This window comes from Acartia tonsa, chromosome 4, assembly GCF_053477335.1.
Source record: "Acartia tonsa isolate MP-2025a chromosome 4, ASM5347733v1, whole genome shotgun sequence".
Lineage (NCBI taxonomy): Eukaryota > Metazoa > Arthropoda > Copepoda > Calanoida > Acartiidae > Acartia > Acartia tonsa.
In genome coordinates, this window is record NC_137263.1 from 3434660 (window position 1) to 3460968 (window position 26309).

The window sequence follows — 26309 nt, forward strand, 5'->3', positions numbered from 1 at the left end:
CCTTCCTATCAAGTTGAATAGAGATCCTTTATATGCTAGGGGCGCAGTCGCTAGTTTAATTATATTTGACAATGCTTCTATTTGGACGTAGTAGTTCTTTTAAACAAAAATCCTTCTATAATAACTCTAGTATTCAATAAACAACATTACCACGTGGAGATCCTTTTTTGCTTTTTAAAGGCGAAGCACTTCTACAATTAGAGTATAGAGCATTTTTCGTTTATTTAGACATGTTAAATTTGTCCCATCGATTTCAAACTTTGCATGATAATTCCTGTAACAGTTAGGTACGATTAAGTAGGCGTAACAACTTTACAATCGTTACCAGAAAGTCCGTACGTCCATTCAGCAAGCTTTTTTTTGGAATGATTTGAAAATTTGGTAGAAAATTGATTTTAAATTTCGTAGAAAAAAAGGGTTATTTTTTATATGATTTATTTAAACAAATAACATAACAAAAAAAAATAACAATTTTGAAAATAACAAATAACATTAACAAAATAGATAATCTACTTAAATCAATATTCAAAACAAAATTTGTTTTCTAGATTTTATTAAGGACTACAGTACAGTCTTAAAAAACAGACTAGTAAGCTTAAAAACTATATTTCTGTGTGGCTTCGAAACCGATTAATATCCGGTGGATTAGAACCGGTTCTAAGCCATACAGAAAAATCATGTATAGCATCGTATTACACACAATTTTCCACGAATATTAAAATAAAAATCACAATATTAATACCTGTTTTGTTAGCCCGGGCCTTGGGACCATCGAGGTTTAAATCTTATAACTTTTCATTTTAATATCCACGGAAAGGTGCCTATAATACTAAATATTTAATATCATATTAATCACAGAATATTTAGAGATTCAATAGAGTTTATAAAAGTTTAATTAATTTAAAAATAATTTTAGACTTTATAAACTATAACTCATTTAAAAGAAATATCCAAAAAATAACTAAATAGAGAACTGTTATAACACAAGTTTAATAGGATACAAACTATTACCAGTAAAAATTTTTAAATCAATAACATTAGATTTTTTAAAAAAGAATGTAGTGCAGTTCACGGTTCCTGTAACGATTTTTTCCAAATAAACTGAAAGGCCGTTCAGCAGTTTGGCCGTTATCAGCTTTTAAAGTTCATTGACTTTTAGAGATAATCGTTACCAGAAACATATCACCGTTAACTGCACTAGATCTTAATATTTGATAAAAAAGAGGATAACTTTGATACATTATGGAACAAATAGTTGTTTGATTTTAGTTTTTTTCACAGAGAGCCCCCAAAAAAGAAACTGAGTTTTTCTTGATTTTTTAAACTACCAAATATAAACAAAAGAAATAATCGGAAGACCTTGTTATTTTTAAAAATAAATTATTATGTTTTTTTTGTATTTTCTCTTCAAATGCAACTTTTTAAAAGTATGGGGAAAAAACATTTAAAAAGAGACCGCAATTTAATTTGGGACACCCTGTACTTATACATTTCTTTCCAATTCAATTCTTGACTCACTGTCTAAGAGCCACTACCGCCTCTCCCGCCTGTATGAGGTCATCAATTAGATACTCGACCTGTGCAGCCTCTACATAGTCGCCAGAGTGCTGCAGCAGGCAGTGAAGAGACTGCTTCGCGTCCAGCCCAAAATTTGTCAGCTAAAAACATAATAGAGGTTTTTTTTCATAATTATTATAATTTATCACATCCTATTATAGACAGCTTTTTGCGTATATTAAAATAAAAATGGTATTAATTTTATGATTTTTATTTTATATTCGTGGAAAATTGTCTGTTAAACGATTAAATACATGATTTTTCAGTATATCCAGCGAATAATCGGTTTCGAAGCCATACTGGAAAAATAATTAAAGGCTTCAGCTCAGTTTTCCGTGAATATTAAAATAAAAATCAATACCATTTTGTTAGCCTCGGCCCCTTTGGGTGAACAAAACTTGTTTTAATCTTAATCTTTTATTTTGATATCCGCGGAAAACTCAAAGAAGCTGTCTATAATACTATGCGATAAATAACTATTTGAGCATCTTACTAACAAAATAAACTAATTTGCAAACATTTATCTCAAGCTTTTTCAGATATCAGTAATAAAAAAACAATATAATATAATAAAGAAAATGGAAAAATACTACATTATACTATTATTGACAGATTTTTTTGCTCAAGATAATTATTTAAAATCGATATGTTATTACTTGGATGTTGCACCAGATTTTTATGTACTCCAATAAAGTAATACTCACAGCTGGCTAAAATAAGGATATCCCCCATCTACACCCTTTACCCCCATCCTTTTGTCTCTTACTGGATGAACAAACTGGCCAAATTAATGAGGTTCACCCAATTGACGACAAACTTTCCCCTGTTGTAATATCCACGTATATTATATCCAAATCCATTATTGTTAATTTACTTTTGTTTGTGCGTGAGTGGATTGAATAAACAAACCAAAAAATAACATTATGGAGTACCTTAATCATAATTTTTAAAATATGGTGATTTCAAACCAATAATAGGTTAAAGCAATGGATGTAGAATATACATGGATATTATGACAAGGGAAAAGTTGTCGTCAATCTAGATTGCTATTTTCCTTGTCATTTATTGATCGGGTCGTTCATCCGGGAGGGGATGAAGTAAAGTGGGGGATAGGGAGATTGTTATTTAAGCCCGCTACACGGTTCACTTTAATAGAGAACATTAAAATTGGTGTAAGATCCAGGTAATAATAAATCCATTGTTGAAACCTCCTTCTAATATAATGACACTAGAAGGAAAACTATTTAAATTTCAATAATTTTGAAGGCTAAATAAATTAAATTAAAATATCGCATAATTTTCTAGCTACTTTTAAAACTTAACAACATATTTTTGTATTTAATTTTGTTTATGAAAAAAAAAAGAATTTAAGAGAGTAATTTTTTTTATGAAACACCCTAATAGTAAATCCTAAGTATGCAAGCCTACCTATGGCAAGTATTTTATTTTACAATTGCCATTAACAATATATTCACATAATTATAGTTTTTCAATAACAAATATAATTCTTTATTATAATATGTTTATTGTTTAACATATCATTTATAAGAAAAAATAAAGAAAAAGTTTTTTACCGTTATTGCCCCACTATAACCCATGATGATAAATTTACATAGTATCAATTTTCACCCTAGTAATCTCTGTCTCAGCAATTTACCTTTTTTTGTGCTTATATAAGCATTTTTGTCAGATTTAAGTAGGACGTGCTCACATCGGGAAAGTCCGCACTTTACAACAAAAGTGGCTTACTTAAATCGGACATGTCGGACTAACGAGCCATTTTCGTAGGTTAATTGCTTACTTGAAGAACTATTATTGCCCTATAAACCCCTAAAAAACCCCAAAAATAAGGGTGGCTGATAAGAATCAGCAAAATCGGACGCTTTTGAGGTAAATGTCTTACAGATTAAGATTTTAATCCGGATTATTTTTCCTCAAAATTTAATCCCTTCTCAGCCATTTAGGCTATATTTGTAGTTGATTGCTTACTTAAACAAGCCATTTTTGTGATTAATGTCCTACTTATATCTTCCATTTTTGCTACAAAATCCTTACTTAAACAAGCAATTTTTGTGATTAATGTCCTACTTATATCTTCCATTTTTGCTACAAAATCCTTACTTAAACAAGCCATTTTTGGGGTTGATTGCTTACTTAAATCCTCCATTTTTGCTGCAAAACCCTTACTTAAGTAAGCCATTTTTGGGGTTGATTAATTACTTAAATCATCCATTTTTGTTGCAAAATTCTTACTTAAATAAGCCATTTTTGGGGTTGATTACTTATTTAAGTAAGGATTTTGCAACCAAAATGGATGATTTAAGTAAGTAATCAACCCCAAAAATGGCTTATTTAAGTAAGGTTTTTGCAACCAAAATGGATGATTTAAGTAAGGATTTTGTAGCAAAATTGGATGATTTAAGTAAGTAATCAACCCCAAAAATGGCTTATTTAAGTAAGGATTTTGTAGCAAAAATGGATGATTTAAGTAAGCAATCAACCCCAAAAATGGCTTATTTAAGTAAGGATTTTGCAACCAAAATGGATGATTTAAGTAAGTAATCAACCCCAAAAATGGCTTATTTAAGTAAGGTTTTTGCAACCAAAATGGATGATTTAAGTAAGCAATCAACCCCAAAAAAGGCTTATTTAAGTAAGGATTTTGCAACCAAAATGGATGATTTAAGTAAGTAATCAACCCCAAAAATGGCTTATTTAAGTAAGGTTTTTGCAACCAAAATGGATGATTTAAGTAAGCAATCAACCCCAAAAAAGGCTTATTTAAGTAAGGATTTTGCAACCAAAATGGATGATTTAAGTAAGTAATCAACCCCAAAAATGGCTTATTTAAGTAAGGATTTTGTAGCAAAAATGGATGATTTAAGTAAGCAATCAACCCCAAAAAAGGCTTATTTAAGTAAGGATTTTGCAACCAAAATGGATGATTTAAGTAAGTAATCAACCCCAAAAATGGCTTATTTAAGTAAGGATTTTGTAGCAAAAATGGATGATTTAAGTAAGCAATCAACCCCAAAAAAGGCTTATTTAAGTAAGGATTTTGCAACCAAAATGGATGATTTAAGTAAGTAATCAACCCCAAAAATGGCTTATTTAAGTAAGGATTTTGTAGCAAAAATGGATGATTTAAGTAAGCAATCAACCCCAAAAATGGCTTATTTAAGTAAGGATTTTGCAACCAAAATGGATGATTTAAGTAAGCCATTTTTGGGGTTGATTGCTTACTTAAATCATCCATTTTTGCTACAAAATCCTTACTTAAATAAGCCATTTTTGGGGTTGATTACTTACTTAAATCATCCATTTTGGTTGCAAAATCCTTACTTAAATAAGCCTTTTTTGGGGTTGATTGCTTACTTCAATCATCCATTTTGGTTGCAAAAACCTTACTTAAATAAGCCATTTTTGGGGTTGATTGCTTACTTAAATCATCCATTTTTGTTGCAAAAACCTTACTGAAATAAGCCATTTTTGGGGTTGATTGCTTACTTAAATCATCCATTTTTGTTGCAAAAACCTTACTGAAATAAGCCATTTTTTGGGTTGATTGCTTACTTAAATCATCCATTTTTGTTGCAAAAACCTTACTGAAATAAGCCATTTTTGGGGTTGATTGCTTACTTAAATCTTCCATTTTTGCTGCAAAATCCTTACTTAAACAAGCCATTTTTGTGATTAATGTCCTACTTATATCTTCCCTTTTTGCTACAAAATCCTTACTTAAACAAGCCATTTTTGTGATTAATGTCCTACTTATATCATCCATTTTTGCTACAAAATTCTTACTTAAACAAGCAATTTTTGTGATTAATTTCTTAATTAAGCTAGAAACTAATGACAAAAAGGGCTTGTAGATATAAGTGTTCTATGACAAAACTGGAGGACATATGTAAGAAATTAATCACAGAACTAGCTAGTAAGGATTGTATAGTAAAGATAGAGGATATTATTAAGAAATGAATCACAAAACTTGCTTGATTAGGTAAAGGTTTTCAATAATAATAATGAAGGAAATAATTAATAAATTAACCAAAAAGATAGATTGTTTAGTTAAGGGTTTTATTATATAAACAAAGGACATAATTAAAAAATTAACCAAAACATTTGCTTACTTAATTAGAAGCTTGTAGCAAAAGGGGAAAAACTTAGCCAATAAATAATGATAAAAATTGCTTGTCTCAATAAAGCTTTTTTAGTAAAATTCTAGGATTTTTGCTTTAAAATTAATTAAAACTTGAATTTAAAAAAAATCTTGACTCAATTATGGCTTACTGAATTATAAGACCCCTTATTGCTGTTAAAAAATCAATAAAAAAGCTTTTAAAAGTAAAATTATATTAAATTATATAGTAAAATATTAACAAAATTTAGACTGATGAAAATTAGGTTGAAATTTATACAATTAAATTATATTTCTACTTAAAACTCACTAGTTTTCAGCATAAATCAATCTGATGTTTCTAATTTAATGTTGTGTTATAAAAGGTCCAGCAAAACCACTCCAACAACAGACTGAGACAATCTGCCCTTAAAGTGATCCTAATGTCCTCTAATGATATTTTTGATTGATTTGCTCAGCTCTGTTCTCCACTGAAAAACTCATAAGAAAAAATCATATATATATAATGAATATGATATGATATACATAAAATACTTCTTAACAAATTTTAGTTAATATTTTTTACATAAATATCAATGAATGATTATGAATTTTTAGAAACAATGAATTCTAGTTAAATATAGAAAATATGACCACAAAATATCCCAATAACTTTTTGCTATTGATAAACTAAATAAATATTTTAAATAGTATTTTTCATTTAGGGTTAGACTTTCATTTTAAAAATTTCAAAAATATAATACAAGTGCAGTGATGTCCAAAGGGGGGGGGGGGTACTGGGGTGATTACCCTCCCAATTGAATTTGGGGTTGCCTGTAGGCACCAAAACATTTTTAGAAATGTTTTTTTATTTTATTCAGGTTATAAAAAATCTTGTTTTGTTTTGAAAAAGTTTTGAAAAAGTGACTAAGGAAAAAGTAACTTAACATGAAAGATTCTTTAAGCAAAATTGAGGTAAAAATAATTTTTTTGTTACTGGCAAAACTTTTTACAAAATTGTAATTAAAAATCTAAGTTATAAGCACTTCTTTACACATATTGAGTGATTAAAGGTTGATGATATTTTAAAAATATTACTTTGGGGTAATAAAAAAAATTACACCCCCAATAACTACCCCATTTTTAAAAGTGTATAGCTTTTCCTTACATTGTTTTTTTTTAAAGCTAATATACTTTTAGGCAAAATTTTTATCTTTAAATTGCATTAACTACATCTTACAGACTTGCCAACTTTTCTCTCAAGCAATTTTCTAGAATTTCAGTTTTTTAAAACTTTAATTTTAACCTGATTTTCTGTTACACAATAACTAATGCATAATACCCTTGATAAATTGGTAATTTTACAGAATCAAAACTTTGAAATGAGAGAAAAGTAACAAAAGTCTTATACTACCTATATACTACAGGGTCATTCAAGAGAAATGATTTTAAAAAAAACTAAATTAGGCATGGAAAATAAAAAATTATATAAAATGCTTTATAGATTTGGAAAACCCATTCTGGGACATTCATGTTTTAAATATTTAAAAATGATTTTTTTGACAAATTATGCCTACAAAAACGGTTTTTCTAACAATTGTGTAAAATGCTTTGTATATTTTGAAAACCTATTCTGGGACATAAATGTTTCAAATATTTAAAAATCATTTTTGTGACAAATTATGCCTTCAAAAACGGTTTTTCTAAATGCCTTATTTTTGATGATTTTCTGATTTAAATATAATGGAAAAAATGCTCACATTTTAAAAATTCAAATTGCGCAGCTTGCTTTAATAGTAGAAAAACGTTATGCATACTGTTAGAATTGTAATAAACTTTAGTTTTTGGATATATAAGAGCCATTCATGTGCTATGTATAGTACAGGAGCTACGTGTTAAAATGTTCCAACTTACTTAAAACTTTTCAACCTTTCTCACACTTTTCAATGTAGCTCCTAAACTACAAATACCACAAAAATAGTACTTATATTTTCAAAAACTAGAGTTTATGACAATTCTAACGGTGTGTATAACGTTTTTCTACTATTAATACAAGCTGTGCAATTTGAATTTTAAAAAGGTAAGCATTTTTCCCCAATCTTTAAATCCATACATCTTCAAAAATAAGGCCTTTGCAAAAACTGGTTTATAAGGCATAATTTGTTGTAAACATCATTGTTAAATATTTGAAACATAAATGTCCGAGGATAGGTTTTCCAAATATACAAATCATTTTACACAATTGTTTTATTTTCCATGCCTAATTAAGTTTTTAAAAAATCATTTCTCTTGAATGACCCTGTGGAATAACATTTTTTAAAAACTTTTAAAGGATGCCTGCAAGAAATATAACGCTATAACTGCTGAAAGACTGCCACAAGTAGACCCAATATCCCTAAATTTGAAGCCTTCAGCTTCAATAACAAAAAAATTTTTAGGCATTTCAAACTGACATTTTATGTACAATACTCATTGCTCATGTTAGAAATTAAGAAATTAAAGTATGTAACCTAGATTCAAAATTATATTCATATATTCATAAAACAAATTTAGGTTGCCAGTAACTAATTATATATTTTTCCAATAAAAATACCCCTTTTTATGAAATGAAAATTTTGAAAGATTTCTATTGCTCATAATAGAAATTAAAATATTAAATTATGTGGCATAGACAAAATATTATAACCTTATCTTTTTTCAGTTATTCATAAAATTTTAATAACATGTAGATGCTAAAGTGTTCTCAGAAGAACAGGAAATATCATTTTGATACTATTATTTACAAAAAAAAACTTTGAAAAATGGACTGAAAACACCAAAAATTGGGAAATATGTAAAAAATCAAAAAAGCTACTTGTACTTTCATCTTTAAACACTAAAATTGCTTGGAAATTCCTTGAAAATTTATTTTTAATACTGTAATCTAAAAAGAATTTTTAAATCGGACCTTAACACCAAAGATATTTAGAAAATGTAAAAAATAAACAAAAATCTACTATAAAGCAGTCTGATCACCACAGATGTTTTCTTAGAATGACAGGAAATTTTATTTTGTAAATAGAACCAAGAACATTGAAGATATGGGGGAAAATGTGAAAAATATAAAAATAGCTGGGGAAAAAATCGGACTGAATGGATGTTTTATAGTTGATTATGCTTCTTAACAAGAAGTTTCAGCAGTCTATCTTTTATAAGAGCCAAGAAAAAAAAATATTCAAGGAAATTCAACTCTAAAATTATGTGTTAAATCATATTTCAGGCACAGGAAATAAGAGAAAACAGAGGTGGAGGGGATCCTTTGTTAAAATTAGAATAGTATATTGTTGCTTTCCTACTTATGCTTGATAAAATTAGTATGGTATAATGTTTCTGTGCTACTTATGCATATACCTGTCCTTGTTAAAATCAGAATAAAATAATGTTGCTGTACTACTAATGGATATAACTGTCCTCGTTAGAATTAGATTATTATAATGTTGCTAATTCCCCTTGTTAAAATCAGTAATTTACCAAAAAAATACTTAATCACAAGGGGAGAGATTACTATGGATATTAAGTTATAATACTGCCGCGCTATTTATGAATATACTTAACATTTTTAAAAATCAATATTGTATAATTATGCATACTTGTCCTTGTTAATACCAGCATGATCTCTGGGGCTCGGTGACGCTATTTAATTGCAGTGTAACATGCTTAATCGCCAAGTGTATTTAGTAATGTAACACCTATGTAATAGACAACCAACTCTTTGTTTGCACGACCTTTGTCTAGAAGTCCTAACTGTGCATGGTAATGAGTTGCGCGTTTTAGTCCAAGGCATTTCCCCTACTCTAATTATTAATGTCGAACATCTGAAAAGCATCAGTGCAGTAGGAACCATTTTTAACGTCCTTAGTTTTGACGCAGTGTTGAACCGAGACTTGATCCCATCAATTCCTCGACAATGAGTGGATGCCCTACGTGTTAAGCCATGGTTGCGCGTTAATATCAGTATAGTATAAAGTTTTTTAATAGAATGTTTGTCTTTCTTTAATGAGAACTAATGGCGTGTCATCACTTCCTCCATAATTTATAAAAAAAAACAAGGATGACAACATACATAAAAGCGAAGCACTGTAACGGTAGGGACAAACGGACATTAACACTTGTATAGTTTCAGAACTGAATAATCCTAATATAAATGTATAAGAGTCAAAGCAAAATTGTAAGTTAATTTGTTAAAAAACTGCTTGATACAGGATAATGTTTATGGACATACTTACATTTTTAGGACTTGATTATAGAGTTGCTTCGTTTATTACATTATACTTTGTTGTCCCAGGAATCAATACACCAAAAATCAGATCAATCCGATGATTAGATCACATAAAAATTTGATGTTAAAAAAGTAAAAAAATCAACATGCTTAAAATGAACGTACGGACATTTTGGTAATGATTATAGAGTTGCTACGCTCTCTAAATCGTACCTAACTGCTAAAGGAATCACCATGCAAAATTTGAAATCGATAGGACGATTCTAACATGCCTAAATTAACGAAAAAAGCTATCCGTTACGGACGGACGGACGGACGGATGGACGGACGTACGGACGGACCGACCCTAATTATAGAAAAGCTTCGCTTTTAAAAATCAAACCATTAACATCATTACTGCACAAATAAATTTACTAATTAACCTCTCTCTAATATAGATGTTATTGTGTTATTTGGCGAGTATAAGATTGCAAATATGAGAATATGCGGAAGTGAAGACCCAAAAGATTTTTTTTGATAAAGGATATGAAAATGGATGATTTTTGTACAACCTAATCAATTTTTTTTAAGTATCCAAAGTTTACTTCAACAAATGAGAGATAGTGTTTAAATAACGTGGTAAAATCTTCAGTCCAATGCTCCCTCCCTTTACAAAGCTCCTTTAAATTAATTTTTTTACAAACAAACTTGAACATTGATTGGTTGGTTACAAACAGAAGTGTCCAAACTTTTAAACCAATAATTTTATCTGCAGAAGGGTTAATTTGATGACATTAAAATATAATATGGAGTGAGAGGACACTAACAGATAAACTATGCATATAAAGTGATAAATAAATATAATTGCATCGTATCATAGGCAGCTTTCAGCGGACATGAAAATATAAAAATGAAAAATCTAAGATTAAACCCAGTTTTTTTAGACCCTAGATGCCGAAGGTCCGGCCTATCAAAACTGGTAATAATTTTATGATTCTTATTCAAATATTCGTGAATAATTATATGTAATAAGATGCTATACATAATTTTTTAGTATTATTGAGAACATGTTTTACTTCAGCGGATATTATTCGGTTACGAAGCCATACTGGAAACAACTTGTATTTTAAAAAGGGCTCGGAAGCCGTACAGTAGCCTCGAATACGATTCAAGTTTAAACCTGCTATTGTGACAAAAAATCGAACAGAAGGATGGTGTTTTTAGGAACAGGTTAAGACTTCCAGCTATATATTAAAGTTGTAATATGACGATTTCACTGAGGTTTACACGCGGCTGCCGAGCCCTGATCTTAAGCTGTGAGGGACAGGCATTTAAAGGGATACGATAATAGAGAAAAATTGTATTACATCCCTTATGACAATAAACAAGATTACTCCTTAAAAATAAAACAAATAAGATAAAGTTGTTATAAAACTTCGGGTATCAATGTAATTAACAGCCTAATGTCCCCTTTCTACCTGGCAAAAGATTATTTATCAAATAATAAAAATTTCAAAATTATTACAAGATTTATCCCAGACTTGCTGGACCTGAGGGGACCGAAGGCCCTGGCTAACAAAACTGGTAAAAAGGGAGTTATTGTTTGCTCGAATTTTCCGTAGAGGTGTGACTTTAAAAAATTTCTTTTTGCCTTTTTAATTGCTAAATTAGACCAATTAAATACAAACGACGAAGCCCAATCTGTCCCACTTTTGAGCAAGACGATTCCCTTTTCTCCCATCTCTTTTCAAGAGATTTTTCTCCCCCCCCCCTTCCCTTTTTCTTTTATATGACGTCATATAAGAATCGTCTTGCTCAAAAGTGGGACAGATTGGGCTTCGTCAATACAAACTTATTAAGACATCATTTTTATTATTTATTTGACCTGCACTTAAGTTTTTGGATTTTAATACTAAGAAATATTATAATATCATCAGTTGAAAAGTTTGTTAACTAATCTACCAATGATTTAGCCGATAACTAAGATAAAGTTGGTTAAATATAATTTCCTGTCCAATAACACCTTCTTCTTTGTAACTGCTCTATTATATGCATCATATAAAAATGTTTTAAGTAATAATGCCTCCCCCCCCTCCCTACTTATATAACCTAACCTAACCCGACCCAAAATTTTCAGGTTCCATTGCTCAAAAAGGTACTTCAAGTGAAAGAACCAATATTTTTGTTTTAAAGCATTGCTTTTATAGATGATTTTTTTCTTTACTTCAAACTTAATTTTCGTTTATAACAAGAATTGTAAGGAATAAGACAATGGACAATAACAAAAAAGTACCCAAACTGACCAATGAGCGTGCGTTTTTCAGGGAGGGATGGTAAATTGGGCTGTTTGTGTAACAAGTCCCGTAAGTTTATAAACTATAGTTTCGAAACGTTTCTGATTCTAATTGTAATCTATTAATTTTTGTTCACTGGGGATGTAAATTAATTTATCGGCCATTGTCATATCCCTTTAGGTTCCTGCGATTATAAAACTTCGATATAAGTACCGAAAGCTTCTGGGCCAACAAATAAGATAACATAATCCTATTATATAAAGCAGTAAGCGTTTTTTGTCTGCTCGAAGGATCTCGCTAACCGCTGGACCGATATTGTTCTCCTTTACAGTGAAGCTTCTTATAGGTCCTGGGAAGGTTTTAAACTATTTTTGGAGAGGGTGTGGTTCACCCCCCCCCCCACTTCCCCCCCCCCAAAAAAAAATATGTTTAAAATATTTTGAAACTCAAATTTAAAATGGGATGAAGTCGACTTTACCCCCTCCTACCAGTGCCCTTAGAGGCTTCTAGGGGCGTAGCCGCTAGTTATTAAATATTGTGTGTAACTCACAATCGTGGCTCAACACGTAGCGCATCCGCTCATTGTCTGGGAGGTGATAGGTTTGAATCTCGACCCGACATCGTGTCATGACTTAAGACGTTAAAAGTGGTCCTTACTGCTGATATGTCAAGTGTTAATGAACATTTACAATTGTAGAGTGTCAGAACTAAATTAGCATGATACTGTATAAGGACATAATTAAATTTATGGGACTTCATTAAAGATATGCTTTGCTTATAACATTGTCCCTTGTTGTCATAGGAATCAGTATTCGAAAAATAAGATGATTAAGATCTTTTAACAATTATAGAGTTGCTACGCTTCCTAAATCGTACCTACTTGTTATAATGTAGTGTGTTTTAAATTGATAGGACAATTCTTACATGTCTAAATTAACGAAAAAAGCTAACCAGTACTGACGGACAGACTGACCCTGACTATAAAAAGGTTTTCTTTTAAAAAGTTACAATCCATTTTCCAGTATGGCTTTGAAACCGATTAACTGCTGGATTAAGACCGGTTCTCAGCCGAGAGATAAGACAATGGGCTTATTACAATAGTCCCCAAAGTTTTATAATAACTTTTCCTATTCTTTGGCTAAACAACTTTGGGGACTTTTGATTTGAATTTTGATTGGTTGATTCACTAAGGAGAGTGTAACGTTTAAACCACTAATTTTAATATACAATAGGGTAATTTTGTGTTTCATCATTAAGGATCAATTTATCGGCTATACTGAATCATGTTTAGCATCAAATTACAGACATTTTTTCATGAATATTAAAATAAAATCATAAAATTAATACCTTCCAGTTTTGTTTTAATTCCTATATTTTTTACTAGCGGCTACGCCCCTAGAGGCCTCTAGTGGCACTTTAGATGTTTATATTTGTTAAAGTCTCTACATTACTTCTTTATTTTACGATAATTTTCTTTATATTACGTTGAAGTCTCCCATATATTTTTTAAAACTTCGATTTTTTGTCATTTCTCTTGGGAAGGTGGTTGTACCCTCCCCCAAAATAGTTATAAACCTTCCCAGAAACCATGAGAATCTACCCTGATAAGGAGAACTTGATCGGTTCAGCGGTTAGCAAGATACATACACACAGACAGACACACAGACAAACAAACATTCTGTTACTTTAGTGTAAGGATTTTACTTTACACTGAAAGTTGTCTATAATACGATGCAATAATAATGTCAAATCCCGGCCTGGTGATGTAATTTCAATAATCTTATTTGTTTATGATAAGGGTCTGTGCGTCCGTCTGTTCATACACTATGTCGATTTAGAATTGTCCTATCAATTTCAAACTGTAGGTGGTGATTCCTGTGTATTATTTAAGAAGCGTAGCAACTCTATGAACAGGAAGTTTGTACGTCCAATTGAAATATGTTGATTTTTAATTTTTTTTTACATTTTTTTTATGTGATTTTAAACCAGTTTTGTTAGCCCGAGATTCCAAAGGCACGGGTAAAAAAAACTGGTTTTAATCTTATGTACATTTTTGTATTCATAGAAAACAGGATATAATGTTTTTTCAGTATGCCCTAGTACCGAAAATATTTTTTCCAGTATGGCTTCAAAACCAATTAAAATCCGCTGAATTAGAACCGGTTCTAATCCATACTAAAAAATTCTATATAGCAACTTATTACAGACAATTTTCCACGAGTATTAAAATAAAAACCATAAAATTAAAATCAGTTTTCTTTGCCAGGTCCTTCGACCATTCAGAGCTAACAAAACTGGTTTTAAACTTTTAAATTTTTAAATTTAATATCCGCAGAAAGCTAACTTTAATACGATGCTATAAATAATTCTAATTTTAAAATTCATATACTGTTTTTAAAAGCGAAGCTTTTCTATAATTAGGGTCGGTCCGTCCGTCCGTAACGGATAGCTTTTTTCATTAATTTAGGCATGTTAGAATTGTCCTATCGATTTCAAACTTTGTATGGTGATTCCTGTAGAAGTTAGGTACGAGTTAGAAAGCGTAGCAACTCTATAATCATTACCAGAATGTCCGTACGTCCATTTTAAACATGTTGATTTTTTTTTACATTTTTAACAACAAATTTGTATGTGTCCTAATTATCCGATTGGTCTGAATTTTTGTATACTGATTCCTGGGACAACAAAGTGCAATATTATAAGCGAAGCAACTCTATAATTAAGTTCTAAAAATGTAAGTATGTCCATAAATATTATCCTGTATCAAGCAGTTTTTCAACAAATTTACTTACAATTTCGCTTTGACTCTTATACATTTACATTCTGATTATTCAGTTCTGACATTATACAAGTGTTAATGTCCGTTTGTCCTACCGTTTCAGAGCTTCGCTTTTATGGATGTTGTCATCCTTGTTAATAAGTAACTATGTAACTAAGTAAGTGAGGATACCACCACCCTCCTGAGAGAAATCGCCCCAAACTCCCCCCCCCCCCCAAAAAAAAAAAAAAAAATACAACCACAAAATGACTAATAGTTTCGAAATTGCTAGAGTTTTGAGTAAACGAGTGAGATAAAGATGTAATAAAACTTTTGGTACCAGTGTAATTTACAGACCAATGACACATCCCTTCTTTATTTACTCATAAACATACATCAAAACGTGATATTAACAAACATTGTTCTTTTTCTTCTATTATCTAAGTGTAATCCAAATATTTCTAGAGAAAACCTAGCACCTTTCTTATATTTGTTAAGTTAAAACAAGTAAATGTAAATAACAAAATACTTAGCTCAAAAAATGTGAAAAGGTTTGTGTCATGTAACGGACACACTACTATATCTTATGTATTTCATTTATACTGAAATAAAGTAAATGCTCAAATGACGTAAAAAAAATTATATAATAATCTTTTAGATTTTTCATACAACATTTGCTGTAAATTAAAGAGTTGTTCCTTATATACAAAAATGTTTCCTTTCAGCATTACAATAGTTTGCAAAGCAAATATCAAATGTTATGTAGTATATAATTGCCAGAATAAAACTAAATATTTGATTTTGACGGATTTTTTAGCATTTACCATATTTCAGTAATATGTATATGATCATTTTAAAATAAAGAAAACAGAGTCTAACCTTGTAATATGAATGCCAAGCATAGTTTCCTTTCAATAAATATTGGCTTGGTTTAATTTGATGCGTAGTTTAATTTTAACTTTACAATTTTCTACAATTCAAATATTCTTTAAAGTATCATTTAATAGTTGAAATTGTTGAAAAAGGTACAGTTAATATGAAATAGAATTCACTTGAGAATGTTTTTTATTTATCAAAACACCATCACTATAAATAAAAAGTACATTGCACAATGCACATACACATAACAATAACATGTTTCTCCCTCGCTAGCCTTGAATGTACTGACGCGTAGTCTGGTCAGCCTAGTCAACCCTCGCGCTCACACCACACACAAACACGCACACACTCACGCACACACACACACACACTAACACAGTCACACTTAAACACCGATTCCTGGAGTCGGTCGTCACTTTAAAAAATCCGAAAATAGAAATGACGCAAAATTATGCAAATTTTATAAGTCAATTTCCAGTATGGCCTCAGAACCAATTAAGATTCCCTGGATTGGAACCAGTTCTCAACAATACTGAAAAATCATGTATAGCATTATATTTTAGAAAATTTTTGCGAATTTTATAATCAAAATCATAAAATTAATACCTACCAGTTTTGTTAGCCCAGGGCTTAAAGAAGCTGTCTATAATACTATTCGAAATAACTATTATCCATATCCATTTATATAAAGTAGAAAGGTTTTTTTAAGATTTCAAAACCTTATTGTTGATATATAAAGTAGGGTTGGGCCGGATACCAGATATCCGGCTGATTTCAAATGCCGGATATCCGGCCAACGCCATATATCCGGCAAATATCCGGTTATCCGGCCAAATTACCGGATATCCGGCCAGATAACCGGCCAAATTACTACATATTAAAGTATCAAAAAAGGATATAGTCCCTTTCGTGGCAACGCACCTTAAGGGGCGATTCGTTGTATTTTTAAAATTCCTTTTAATAGGTTATTTTAGGTTAGGTTAGGTTATATTTGGTTAGGTGATTGCCCCGCAGGGTTAGGCAATTGGCCCTGCAAGGTTAGAGTCCCCCGCGAGGGGCTAAAAAAAGGAGGAAAGCTACTGTGAAAATACGAATAATCGCTCCTTAAGGGGCGTTGCCACGAAAGGGAATATACCCGCAAAAAAATTTCTTCATAAACTGGTGTTTTATATTATACTAGCGGCTGCGTCCCTAGTATCTAGGGATATTAGAAGGGACATGAAAGTGAAGAAAAATAACTTAAAACTTTACAACGACTTTTTTTTATAAAAATTAAACAGCCTAAAACCACCCTGGGACCTATAAGAAGCTTCACACTAAAGGAGAACCATATCGGTTCAGCAGTTAGCGAGATCCTTTGCTACAGACAAAAAAAGCTTACTGCTTTATATAATACTAGCGGCTTCGCCCCTAGCCTCTAGGGGCTTACCCCAAGAGGTTTGATCAACCTAATTTTTCATATTTTAGATTTAAAAAGAGAAAGTAAAAAAAAATGTTTGGGTATAGTCCTTTCCACGACATCCCTCCATAAGGAGCGATTCTTCGTATTTTCACAGTAGCTTTTCTCCTATTTCTAGCCCCTGCGGGGGACTCTAACCCTGCGGCGCCAATTACCTAACCCTGTGGGGCAATCACATAACACAAAATAACCTAACCTAACCTAAAATAACCTATAAAAAGCCATTTTAAAATTACGAAGAATCACTCCTTGGGGGGGGGGGGGGTTCATTTTTTGGGGGGGTTGGGGGTGTCCAACCCCCCCAAAAATAGCTTAAAACCATCACAGGACCAGTAGGTATATTCCCTGAAGAGTAGAGCCCAATCGGTTCAGTGGTTACTGAGATCTTAAGCTTCAGACGGACAGACAGACGGACAGACGGACAGACAGACATCGTTCTACTTTGTATTATAGATGATAAAATCAAGGTTAAATCTTAAAAATCAAGTAACTATAAAATGATCCTTCTTCTTAGCAAATAAATCTAATTAACTATTAATACCCTCAATCTGTAATATCAACCCCTAACGGTTGGAGGATGGGCAGGGAGGTGGCGTTGAATGCCTGCCCCCCTCCCCTCTGTTTTTTTCTATCCCATTTTCTGTGTATAAAAGGTATAGGGCTATAACTGAGATATTTTCGAAATTTGGATATGACACATAACTGAGAGTTGAAATTTTTTTAATACCTCCTTCCTGGCGGGCAAATCTGGTAAAGTCATTCAGGTAAAAAGTAAAAATATTTTTTTACTTTAACAAAGCATTTCATGTTATCTAATACTAAAATATCCCATAGTCGTACATCCTCATATATAATATAGGTATTCAAGTCGATTTCAGGTTCCTCCAGGTCTCCAGAAATCTTTAAACGGTTCCTGTGACCGCAATTTATTACTTGAAGATTTCAAATTTTTTATATATCTTCATGGCATATTACAATTTCATAAAAAATCTGTTTACCTGCCAACCGTCGGTTTGCGGCTGGCAGCTGTCAAGTACTGCTGCCACCGCCAAAACTTATGTTTTGAGATTTCTAATATAAACAAAAAACATAAAGATAAACATATTCAGAAAAATTGTTCTTTTAGCTTCAATAATAAGAAAATCACAGCCATTTAAGATTAAAAAAAAGAGATTTTTGTTAAAAAATATAAAAGATTTTATAGCCGGATATCCGGCCGGATAGTTTCAATATCCGGTATCCGGCCGGATATTGAAAATGGCCGGATATCCGGCCACACCGGATAACCGGCATAACCCTAATATAAAGTAGTAAGTTTTTTATGTCTGTAGAAAATAACCTCAATAACAGCTGAACCTATAAAATTATCTTTTACGATGAACCTTCCATTAGGTCCTGAGATGGTTTTAGGCTATTTTATTTTTATTCCTTATAACAAAGTAACAGGATCTTTGTATATATGTATGTCTGTCTGTACCAAAGGATTGATCCAACTGCTGAACCAATATGTTTCTCCTATACATGGAAGCTTCCTATAGGTCCTAAGATGGTTTTAGGCTATTTTATTTTTATTCCTTATAATAAAATAACAGTACCTTTGTCTGTATGTCTGTCTGTTTTGTACCTAAGGATCTTGCTAACTGCTGAACCAATATGGTTCTTCCATACACAGAAGCTTCCTACAGGTCCTTAGATGGTTTTTGGCTATTTTATTTTTATTCCATATAATAAAGTAACAGTACCTTTGTCTGTATGTCTGTCTCTCTTTACCTTAGGATCTTGATAACTGCTGAACCAATATGGTTCTCCCATACACTTATAGGTTTAGAGTTTTTTTATGTGGCTTATAAAGACCTTTCTATAGACGCCTTAATAAGATTTCTCACCCAATCCTAGCCAATTTGGCATTCAAAAGACAGACCCATCAAACATAGAGATATGACTGCTCTGTCTTAAAAAAAAGAACAGACCGTCTTATGTACTTAAAATCTCATAGATAAACCCCATGTTTAGAATTTTTGATGGGGCACGTCAATATCTCTCTATAGACACCTTAATCAGGTTTCTAACACAATCTTAGCCATTTTGATATTAAAAAGAAAGATCTATCACACATCAAGAACTGTAGAGACCTGTCATGTCTAAAAGTTTGATGAGTCTATCTTTTTTATGCTAAATTGGCTAGGATTGAGTTAGAAACCTGGTTAAGATGTCTGTAGAAAGGGTTTTACATGCTCCATAAAAAATTCTAAACATTATGGGGTCTTTCTACATGATTTAAAGTACTTAAGGCAATTTGATTTTTAATCTCCATGTAAGGAGAACCATATTGGTTCAGCAGTTATCAAGATCCTAAGGTAAAGAGAGACAGACATACAGACAAAGGTACTGTTACTTTATTATAAGGAATAAAAATAAAATAGCCTAAAACCATCTTAGGACCTATAGGAAGCTTCCATGTATAAGCCAAATAAGCAACAAATGTGAGTGATTGCTTGTAAGTAATTTATAAAAAAATTGGATGATTTGGTACATAAGCCAATTAAGCATTTATTGTGATTGATTGCTTGTAACTAATTTATCAAAAAATTGGATGATTTGGTATATAAGCCAAATAAGCAATAAATGTGATTGATTGCTTATAAGTATTCTATCAAAAAATTGCATGATTTGGTATATAAGCCAAATAAGCAATAAATGAGATTGATTGCTTATAAGTTATCTATCAAAAAATTGCATGATTTGATATATAAGCCAAATAAGCATTTATTGTGATTGATTGCTTATAAGTAATTTATCACAAATTGCATGATTTGGTATATAAGCCAAATAAGCATTTATTGTGATTGATTGCTTATAAGTAATTTATGAAAAAATAGCATAATTTGGTATATAAGCCAAATAAGTAATAATTTTCATTGATTGCTTATAAGTAGTTTATGAAAAAATAGCATGATATGGTTTGTAAGCCAAATAAGCAATAACTTTCATTAATTACTTATAAGTTATTTATAAAAAAAATTGCTTTATTTGGTATATAAGCCAAATAAGCAACATTTTTCATTGATTACTTATAAGTTCTAATAAAAAAATTGCATGATTTGGTATATAAGCCAAATAAGCAATAATTTTCATTGATTACTTATAAGTAACTTATAAAAAAATTGCATGATTTGTTATGTAAAATGCAATAATTCTAATTGATTTCTTAAAAGTACTTATAATTGTGGAAGGAATTTCATAATTTAATTTTGATATTCTTAACTACAACAATTTTGAAAATTGGAAAGTTAGAAATAAAATTGTTTTTAGAAAACATGAAATTTAACTAATTTAATTACTTATAAGCAATCAATCATAATAAATGCTCATTTGGCTTCTATACTAAATCATGGAATTATTAGACAAAATACTTATAAGCAATCAATGAAAATTATTGCTTATTTGGCTTAAATACCAAATCATGCCATTTTTTCATTAATTACTTATAAGTAATCAATGAAATGTATTGCTTATTTGGCTTATATCAGCTAAATTTTTCTTTTTTTCATAAACTGCTTCCAGGAAGGAAGGAATTAACACCTATATTTTATATAAGCATGTACTACTAGAGGATAATTTAATAAAATGCTTTGTTTAATTAAAAAATTATTTCTGCTCTTTACCTGGATAACCCTGCATTTTTGCTTGCATCCTGTGCCCGCCTGGATGAAGATATTAAAAAAATTCCAACTCTCAATTATGTGTCATACCTGTGTTTAAAAACTCAGCTATGGGAGGACCATTTCTTACACACAAAGAAAATGAGAGAAAAAAAACGGAAAGGGGTGTCCTGAATGCCCCTCCCCCCTAACCATTAAGGGTTAACAAGCATAATTAACTACAGTGTGTTTTTTTTTATGAGAACTTTTTTGAAAGCAATTTTACCCCACTTATAGTTATCAGAATTTAATGATTAACTGCTTATTTTCTTCGTTTTTTATAACCATTTATAGAACATCCAAAAAAATATTTCAGTTTTTATTTAAAAAGTACAGTAAAATAAAAAATTCAAAACTTAGGTGTCAACATCTGAAATAGGTTTTAGCGCATTTTTCTTAAGCTAAAATCTTCTACACTTTGCAAGAAAAAAAATGGATTTTCAGTAGTTCACTTTGGGGGGCCAGTACTCCCTCCCTGGTTGAGATATGGCCTTTGATATGTTCTAGTACATGTCCCCAAAAGTATCTGTATCAATTTTTAACTATGTATCTCTACTTTGAAGCGTTTTGGAGCCATTCTTGCAAAGGGAAGAAGATTTGAGCATGAGAAAAATACGCTAAAAACCTATTTTAGATGTCGACACCTAGGTTTTGAATTTTTGATTTTACTGTACTTTTTTAATAAAAACTGAAATATTTTTTTGATGTTCTTTAAATGGTTATAAAAATCAAAGAAAATAAGCCGTTAATCATTAAATTCTGATAACTATTAGTGGGGTAAAATTGCTTTCAAAAAAGTTCTCATAAAAAAAAACACACTGTATAAATCATCCAAGCTTTTTAACTATTTTATATTTTTCCTCATATCTTTGGTGTTTATGGTCAAATTTTCAAAATTGTTGTAGTTAAGAATATCAAAATTAAATTATGAAATTCCTTCCACAATTTGAGTACTTTTAAGAAATCAATTAAAATCATTGCATTTTATATAACAAATCATGGAATTTTTTTATAAGTTACTTATAAGTAATCAATGAAAATTATTGCTTATTTGGCTTATATACCAAATCATGCAATTTTTTTATTAATAACTTATAAGTAATCAATGAAAAATGTTGCTTATTTGGCTTATATACCAAATCATGCTATTTTTTCATAAATTACTTATAAGCAATCAATGAAAATGATTGCTTATTTGGCTTATATACCAAATCATGCTATTTTTTCATAAATTACTTATAAGCAATCAATGAAAATAATTGCTTATTTGGCTTATATACCAAATCATGCTATTTTTTCATAAATTACTTACAAGCAGTCAATCACAATAAATGCTTATTTTGCATATATACATAATCATCCAATATTTTGATAAATTACTTATAAGTAATTAATCACAATAAATGCTTTTTTGGCTTGTATACCAAATCATGCAATTTATTGATAGATGACTTGTAAGCAATCAATCACAATAAATCTTTATTTGGCTTGTATACCAAATCATGCAATTTTTTGATAGATTACTTATAAGCAATCAATCACATTTAGTGCTTATTTGGCTTATATACCTAATCATGCAATTTTTTGAAAAATTACTTACAAGCAATCAATTACAAAAAATGCTTATTTGGCTTATATACCAAATCATGCTATTTTTTCATAAATCACTTACAAGCAATCAATCACAATAAATGCTTATTTGGCTTATATACTAAATCATACAATTTTTTGATATATTACTTATAAGCAATCAATGAAAATGCAAATTACTTATAAGTAATCAATCACAATAAATGCTTATTTGGCTTATATACCAAATCATGCAATTTTTTGATAGATTACTTATAAGCAATCAATCACAATAAATGCTTATTTGGCTTATATACCAAATCATGCAATTTTTTGATAGATTACTTATAAGCAATCAATCACAATAAATGCTTATTTGGCTTATATACCAAATCATACAATTTTTTGATAGATTACTTATAAGCAATCAATCACAATAAATGCTTATTTGGCTTATGTACCAAATCATCCAATTTGTTGATAAATTACTTACAAGCAATCAATCACAATAAATGCTTATTTGGCTTATATACCAAATCATGCAATTTTTGGATAAATTACTTATAAGCAATCAATCACAATTGTTGCTTATTTGGCTTATATCAGCCAAATCTTCTCTTTTTTTCATAAACTGCTTACAGGAAGGAAGGGATTAATTATTACTCCTCCTTCTTTTTCTTCACTTCAACTTATATAAGCCACTTTTACTGTAAATGACTGAGTATTTATTTACTCCATCCTCTTTTATCTCACAAGTAAGACCAAATTGTTGTAGAATGCTGATATAAGTAAGCAATTAGTATTCTTTATGGCTTATCAGTAATTTACCACAAAAATGGCACAATGGCACATTTAAGTAAGCCAAAAAAAATGTTAATTGCTTACTTACACGTTTTGAGATTACTAGGGTCAAGGTTCAATCATATGTATAATGTATATTCAGTGAGGTACGGAGAGGACAATGGTCGATAAATTAATTTCTCCCCCTATAATATATTTGGTTTAAAATTCTATTTAAAAAATATTGAGAAAAAGATTAAATTTGATGTTTTTACTCAAACCAATATCTTAACCAACCCCTTATTATAAAATGTTGAGGAGATATATAAGTTTTTAAGGTATAGTCCTTTTGGTGGCAACGCACCTTAAGGGGCGATTCTTCGTATTTTTCACAGTAGCTTTTCTCCTATTTTTAGCCCCTGTGTGGGGCTCTAACCCTTCGGGACCAATAGTCTAACCATAGAATAAGGAGGAATAGAAGTGAAAACCCTACACATTTCTGGGAAATTTGAAGGAATCTTTGACTTGCGCAGTAAAGACAATATTGCTAAAGTATAAATCACAATGACTAGTTGGACAAAATTTAATTTGTATCAAAATCTAATATTTACTGTTAAAAAGTTAATTGATCTTCATGATTAAAATTTATGTATTGTAGTGTGACACGCCTTTATTTAGAACAATTTAGAATAAGTCTATAAATTCAGAAAATAAATCTTTACCCTTAACTAAAAGTATCTGATTGAGACTGACACCTCTGATACACACCTCTTATTGAAGTGAAACAGCAATAGCTGCTTGGTCGGATGAGACAAAAATGAAAAGTCACTTAACTTCATGTTGTTTTAATTTTGGTAAGTACGATTGACCACATTTGTAACTTTCAAGGGTCAGCTAAATGGGTACAGCCCCTTCTTCCCCCCTCCCCCCCTACCATAAGTTAATGTATGGATGTAGTTGCTATCATGTATAAATCAGCTGTTTAAAAACATACATAAGAGCGCAACCTAGTTTTATAATATAAATACCGAGACCAATTTTTTTTGTAAATTTTCTTACATAATTAAATTTTTTAAGGCTTAAAATGCACATCAAATTCATTTTTAATCTATTGTGAATAGGGAAGAGAAAGGTGGAAGCTTGGCTACAAGGCTTTTAGTAAATTATTGCAATAGGAATTTATTTTGAATATTTTTTCTGAATAATTACTGAAATCATGTTATTTACTAACAGCCTTATAGCCGTTTTAGTCTTTCAAATGTTCCAATTTTATTTTAGGCTAGCCAGGCAGAATCTTCTACCTGGATTCTATTCTATACTTTATCTTCTTTGAGTCTAACCCTGTGGGGCAATCAGCTTACCCAATATAACCTAACCTAACCTAAAATAACATATAAAAAGCTATTTTAAAAATACGACAGATCGCCCCTTAAGGGGCGTTGCCACAAAAAGGACTATTCCCTGTTTTTGTGAGCCCTGCATGGTTCTTTACTTAACCTAAACTGCAATAAGCTATAAAAGTACTTTTTTTTCATAATAGTTCGATTGATTGTACAATTTAAACAAGCATTTTCAACCAATATTTAGGAGTAATTTGGTTTATCATCATTGTGGATTTACAATGTACATCAATTTATCGATCATTGTCTTATCCTTTAAGATCCCTGACACTCTAATAAAGTTAAACTTCTATCAGGCTAAAATAACGACTCCCCTCCCTTTACCCCATCCCCTTACTTCCAACTGTATGAACGAACTGACTAATAAATTATATTTATGTTAGCAACCTAAGTGGACGACAATCTTTTCCCCTGTCATAATATCCACGTATATTGTATATCCATTACCTCCGTGGATCCAACGCGTTATGGGACACCATATCCATATTGATATTAGTTCCCCTGTCATAATATCCACATATATTCTATATCTATTACCTCTGTGGATCCAACGCGTTGTGGGACACCATATCCATATTGATATTAGTCCCCTTGTCATAATATTCACGTATATTGTAAATCCATTACCTCTGTGGATCCAACGTGTTGTGGGACACCATATCCATATTGATATTAGTTCCCCTGTCATAATATCCACGTATATTGTATATCCATTACCTCTGTGGATCCAACGCGTTGTGGGACACCATATCCATATTTATATTAGTTCCCCTGTCATAATATCCATGTATATTGTATATCCATTACCTCTGTGGATCCAATGCGTTATGGGACACCATATCCATATTGATATTAGTTCCCCTGTCATAATATCCATGTATATTATATATCCATTACCTCTGTGGATCCAATGCCTTATGGGACACCATATCCATACTGATATTAGTTCCCCTGTCATAATATCCACGTGTATTCTATATCCATTACCTCTGTGGATCCAACGCGTTGTGGGACACCATATCCATATTGATATTAGTTTCCCTGTCATAATATCCACGTATATTCTATATCTATTACCTCTGTGGATCCAACTCGTTGTGGTACACCATATCCATATTGATATTCATTCACAAGAGCAACAAAACTCTCACTGGAACAATCTGAAAATAAACAAAAACAAGATTAATTTTCATTAGAACAGATTCCCTTAAAAAAATTTATGTTTTTAAAAGCGAAGCTTTTCTATAAGTAGGGTCGGTCCGTCTGTCCGTCCGTAACGGTTAGCTTTTTTCGTTAATTTAGGCATGTTAGAATTGTCCTATCGATTTCAAACTTTGCATAGTGATTCCTGTAGTAGTTAGGTACGATTTAGAAACCGTAGCAACTCTATAATCATTACCAAAATGTCCGTACGTCCATTTTAAACATGTTGATTTTTTTACTTTTTTTATCAAAAAATTTTTAAATGATCTAATTTTCCGATCGATCTGATTTTTTGTATACTGATTCCTGGGAAAACAAAGTACAATATTATAAGCGAAGCAACTCTATAATTAAG

The 26309-nt window shown here is 30.8% G+C and overlaps 1 protein-coding gene across 1 annotated transcript in view; it reads right to left on the reverse strand.

Moving 5' to 3' along the window:
* Nucleotides 1-520: 520 nt before the first annotated feature.
* Nucleotides 521-26309, reverse strand: part of LOC145318186 (uncharacterized) — a 31842-nt gene continuing 6053 nt past the window's right edge. Inside the window, exons 6-7 of the mRNA XM_080159532.1 lie at nucleotides 25829-25911; nucleotides 521-1658 (exon numbers count right to left, since the gene is read on the reverse strand). Coding sequence (XP_080015658.1) covers nucleotides 1515-1658; nucleotides 25829-25911 — 227 coding nt within the window. The 3' untranslated portion in view covers nucleotides 521-1514. The remainder of the gene's footprint in view (nucleotides 1659-25828; nucleotides 25912-26309) is intronic.